Source organism: Prunus persica, chromosome G1 (genome assembly GCF_000346465.2).
Source record: "Prunus persica cultivar Lovell chromosome G1, Prunus_persica_NCBIv2, whole genome shotgun sequence".
NCBI lineage: Eukaryota > Viridiplantae > Streptophyta > Magnoliopsida > Rosales > Rosaceae > Prunus > Prunus persica.
Window position 1 is genome coordinate 17,535,711 of NC_034009.1, and position 3,757 is coordinate 17,539,467.

At 37.3% G+C, this 3,757-nt stretch overlaps 1 protein-coding gene across 7 annotated transcripts; it reads right to left on the reverse strand.

Annotated features, from left to right (window-relative positions):
* On the reverse strand, positions 550–3,463 carry LOC18790550. 7 transcript variants are annotated; one of them, XR_002272096.1, is made up of 6 exons: positions 2,913–3,463; positions 2,284–2,350; positions 2,032–2,177; positions 1,815–1,872; positions 1,527–1,584; positions 550–1,390 (listed from the first exon to the last, which is right to left on the reverse strand). XR_002272096.1 is itself a non-coding variant. In XM_020566282.1 (4 exons), exons 1-4 carry the CDS (start codon positions 3,409–3,411, stop codon positions 1,865–1,867), a joined length of 720 nt encoding a protein of 239 aa, XP_020421871.1. In that variant the 5' UTR covers positions 3,412–3,463; the 3' UTR covers positions 572–1,864. The 7 variants fall into 7 exon arrangements, 2 of the variants coding, with proteins under 2 accessions (XP_020421871.1, XP_020421869.1); XR_002272095.1 differs by having other exon boundaries at positions 550–1,584; XR_002272094.1 differs by having other exon boundaries at positions 550–1,654.

The following is a 3,757-nucleotide window of genomic DNA, read 5'->3' on the forward strand; positions in this document are numbered from 1 at the left end:
CTTGCAATAATTTCATAAGAAGCAACTCTTCCAATATTTGCCCTAAATGTTTTTTTTTTTTTTTATAAAAAAAAAATTAGAAATCTTGTTTCATTTCTATGTGGAAGCGACAAATAGAAGTCTAAACATTTTTTTTTTTTTTTTTTGGGGTGAAAATACAAGTCTAAACATTTGAAACACGTTACGTGAGACAAAAGAAACTGTGATCAACACGTACACACGTGAATTAAGAAAACATATTTAACGCACAGCGTAATGTTTAACGGTTCATTGACCAAAAACTGAAATGCTTGTGTACGATAAAAAAGAAAGACCAGTATTTAATTAGGGTTTACTTGGAGACAATAAAGACTTTGACTAATAATAGTAGATCACCAGCCAATCATTTGAGAGGCTGGTACAACAAAAATTAGTTAAAGAATGAGTTAGCGTAGTTTATAAGACACTTCAAAAAAATTAGACGTTGATTTTTCAAATTTTCAAGACTTGTACTTACCCTAATTATTTTAAAAGAAGAGGCGACCCATCAAAGCTCGAGGCTATTGGTGATTCTAAAGCCCTACCTATAGCATGTGTAAATAACCATCCTCAGTAATCTCAAGTTCGAATCCCCATTACATTATTTATGTGTGTGAGAAATTCTCATTCATTGTAGTTTAGACTATCGCTTGCACTCAAAAAATAAAATTTTAATGAGAACGATACATTCCATTGATTTGTGAAAAAGAAATCAAACTCATGCAAAAAAACAAGTTAAGACTCCTAAAAATTCAACTCCACCAAACAGGTCATTGGCCAAACCTGAATCCTTTTGCTTGTAAATGCTTCTAACCTAGTGAGAAGCACATTGAAAATTCTTCAGAGACGAGCTAGACAAGTCAAAAATGCTTCACGGCTGCTATATGGCTGGCAGCAATTCCCTCCAACCTATGAGCCATACACTAAGGCAAATCCTTCATCTTATTCCAAAAGGAACTTAATCCCAAATACTTGGTACTGAAACTTACCAATCTAAACTTCTGATAGCGCCTTCAATGACGGGCAAAGAAATATTCTGCAAGTCTTTCTAATTGAATAATTAACATGACAGACTACAAACGTCTCCGAAATTAAAGTCATCATTCAACATCTCTGTTGCAGAAATTATAACTAAAGGGGATTGTCACAACGCTGGCAGAAAAATAGAGCAGAATTGTAACTATAGACAACATAACTTGAAAGATCCAGTCCTTGACATAACCATGAAAACCCGTTGCTTATGAAAACAGACTGGAGAAAATGTGGTTAGGAATTTACGAATGAAATTTCAGGGACAATCAGAACTAATAGTTATCCAATCCACTTCCTCTTTTCAATTGCATCTGCAATTCCAGCCGAATGGGTACAAAATCTATCCATAGGACAGATAAACACAGTTAGTCAGCACAGTTAACATTGTTTGCATCCCAGAACCATAACTTTCATTAGAGGGTCATAATTAGGAGCACCAGAAAAACACACAATGTTCACACAAAGGGGTTAGTTACCTCAGCAAATTAAGAGGTCAGGAAGTACTTGGTGAAGCTCTAATGGAGGCTCTCACCGCTGCATAAAAACCAACAGCTAAGGTACAAAATCTATTAGGGTTTAAATCATTATGTCTTTTCAATTGCATCTGCAATTCCAGCCAAATGGGTACAAAATCCATCCATAGGACAGATAAACACAGTTAGTCAGCACAGTTGTTTTGCATCACAGAACCATAACTTTCATTAGAGGGTCATAATTAGGAGCACCAGAAAAACACACAATGTTCACTCAGTTAGATTAGTTACCTCAGCAAATTAAGAGGTCAGGAAGTACTTGGTGAAGCTCTAATGGAGGCTCACACCGCTGCATAAAAACCAACAGCTAAGGTTGGAATTCATAGATACCGAAACATTGACTAGAAATAAAATGGTTTATTGAATTCATGAATTGTTCTGGATACAATACAATGGTTTAGCCTTCGAACAGTTAAGTCAAGTCTCAGGTATTTGGTTCATCTCAAACCTGAAATATTCTTCTTCATCATCCTCTTTCTCTTCCTCAGAGTAAATCCATCATCAACAGGTTCTAGAATTGCAGGAGCAATCATTCCTGACAGGAGCCATTTCAGAATAAACCAGTGAAGCGCAAGCTTCCGATGAAGGTCCAACCTGTTCATGTTTGATGATGTTTGAAATCAAGAAAACTGCCCATCCATTTTTAATTTTCATCTAAAGCAGTAATCCAAAAAGTCCTAATTTTTCTCAGCTGCATAACCTAACGGTGCATGCCACAGCCTGTGCCCAGTATTTGAGCCTTGCCTTCACATCCTCAGGATGGTCACCTGGACAAACAAAAAGTTGCCAAGAGGTCAGATGTTTGAAGATTTATATGTATTGAAGAGACATTAAAACAAAAATAAAGAGATCAATCGGGAACCAAATCAACTCAAGAGTAACTTCACTTGGTTTGCATACACATCTCAAAGTAAGGAAAAAACACAAAAGTTGTAGAGTTGCTAGTCACAAAAACGGTACAGGAATTTTTCTGAAACTACCACCAACTACCAAGGCTAACACTTTGAAAACTTGAGGACCCAGTTCATCATTTCAAATTTAATTCAAAAGTCAGACAACCAAAATTTACATTTCATCTGCATTACAAATGAAATCACAATGAACTGGATGATCATTTCATCTACAAACACTAGCTAGCTAAAAATATCACATTTTGTTTGTAAAAATTAAACCCCCCCCCCCCAAACCCCCCTCTTATCATTTAAAAAGAAAAACACTTTGATCAGATGAATTACAATGTTCAAGCCATAATGTCCACCAACAAAAATGAAAATTCTAAAACTTTCATGCAAACAAATTAAAAAATTGACAAAAACCCAGATCACTCACCAGGACTAGAGATCTTCCAATTGGCAATTGGACTTGAAACCGAAGGGCACGAATCAACTGTGGTCGGAGAATTCTCCGGCGACTTCTGGTTTTCGTCCATGAATTTCTGGCTCATAGAATAACAAAGCTCAAGAGCAGGCAAGGTGTTACAGAGCTCAGGAATCTCTTCGTAGCTGAACCCAAATCCCAGATCCAAACACCCTTTGAGCTCGTCAAGATCCTCATCCGTCAAACTCTTGGTCCTCGACAAATCATCCTCATCGGCTGACTCTACATACCCTTCAAGCAAAACCTGGTTCTTTTTCTTCTTCTTCTTGCTCTTCAAGCTGTTCAGCTTCGGCCATTCTTCTTCTCCGATTCCTAGCATAAACTCAGAAGAAGAAGAGGTTTGTAGTGATTGATGGGTTTGTTCATCTGGGTTTTTTCGGATTGAAGAAACCCAAGATTCTGTTCCGCAAGTGAAGCCCTCCATCTCTCTGAAACTTTCTTGGTTTTTCATTCTCTCTCTGTGAAACTTTTCTCGCGAGTGCTTGTGAGAGAGGCAGGGAGTCGGCCTTTTAAAGTTGCACGTAGAGGGAAACAACCAAATATTTTTCCCTTATTTTTAAATTTCTCAAATTTCCATATTGATTATTAATTAATTAATATATGGTCATCAAGAACATACATACATGCATCATCAACATACATCCATGAAATGATTGTCTTGTGTGACGTGGACAGGACAGCTGTCGTGTGAGGATGAGAAGACAAAAATCATAAGTGGACACGTGGTGGTCGAATGCACACAAAAAGTAGGATGGGACAACTGAAGAGTGGGGCCCAAATGGACTTGTTGTGTTGTG

Bases quoted from the DNA above. Each gene is read 5' to 3' on its own strand.
- LOC18790550 (XM_020566280.1), bottom strand. From the start codon at position 3,411: ATGAAAAACCAAGAAAGTTTCAGAGAGATGGAGGGCTTCACTTGCGGA. The intron at 2,351-2,912 runs GTGAGTGATCTG...TTGTTTGTCCAG, and splicing joins TTGGAAGATCTCTAGTCCTG to GTGACCATCCTGAGGATGTG. The intron at 2,178-2,283 runs GTTATGCAGCTG...AAACATGAACAG, and splicing joins GCTGTGGCATGCACCGTTAG to GTTGGACCTTCATCGGAAGC.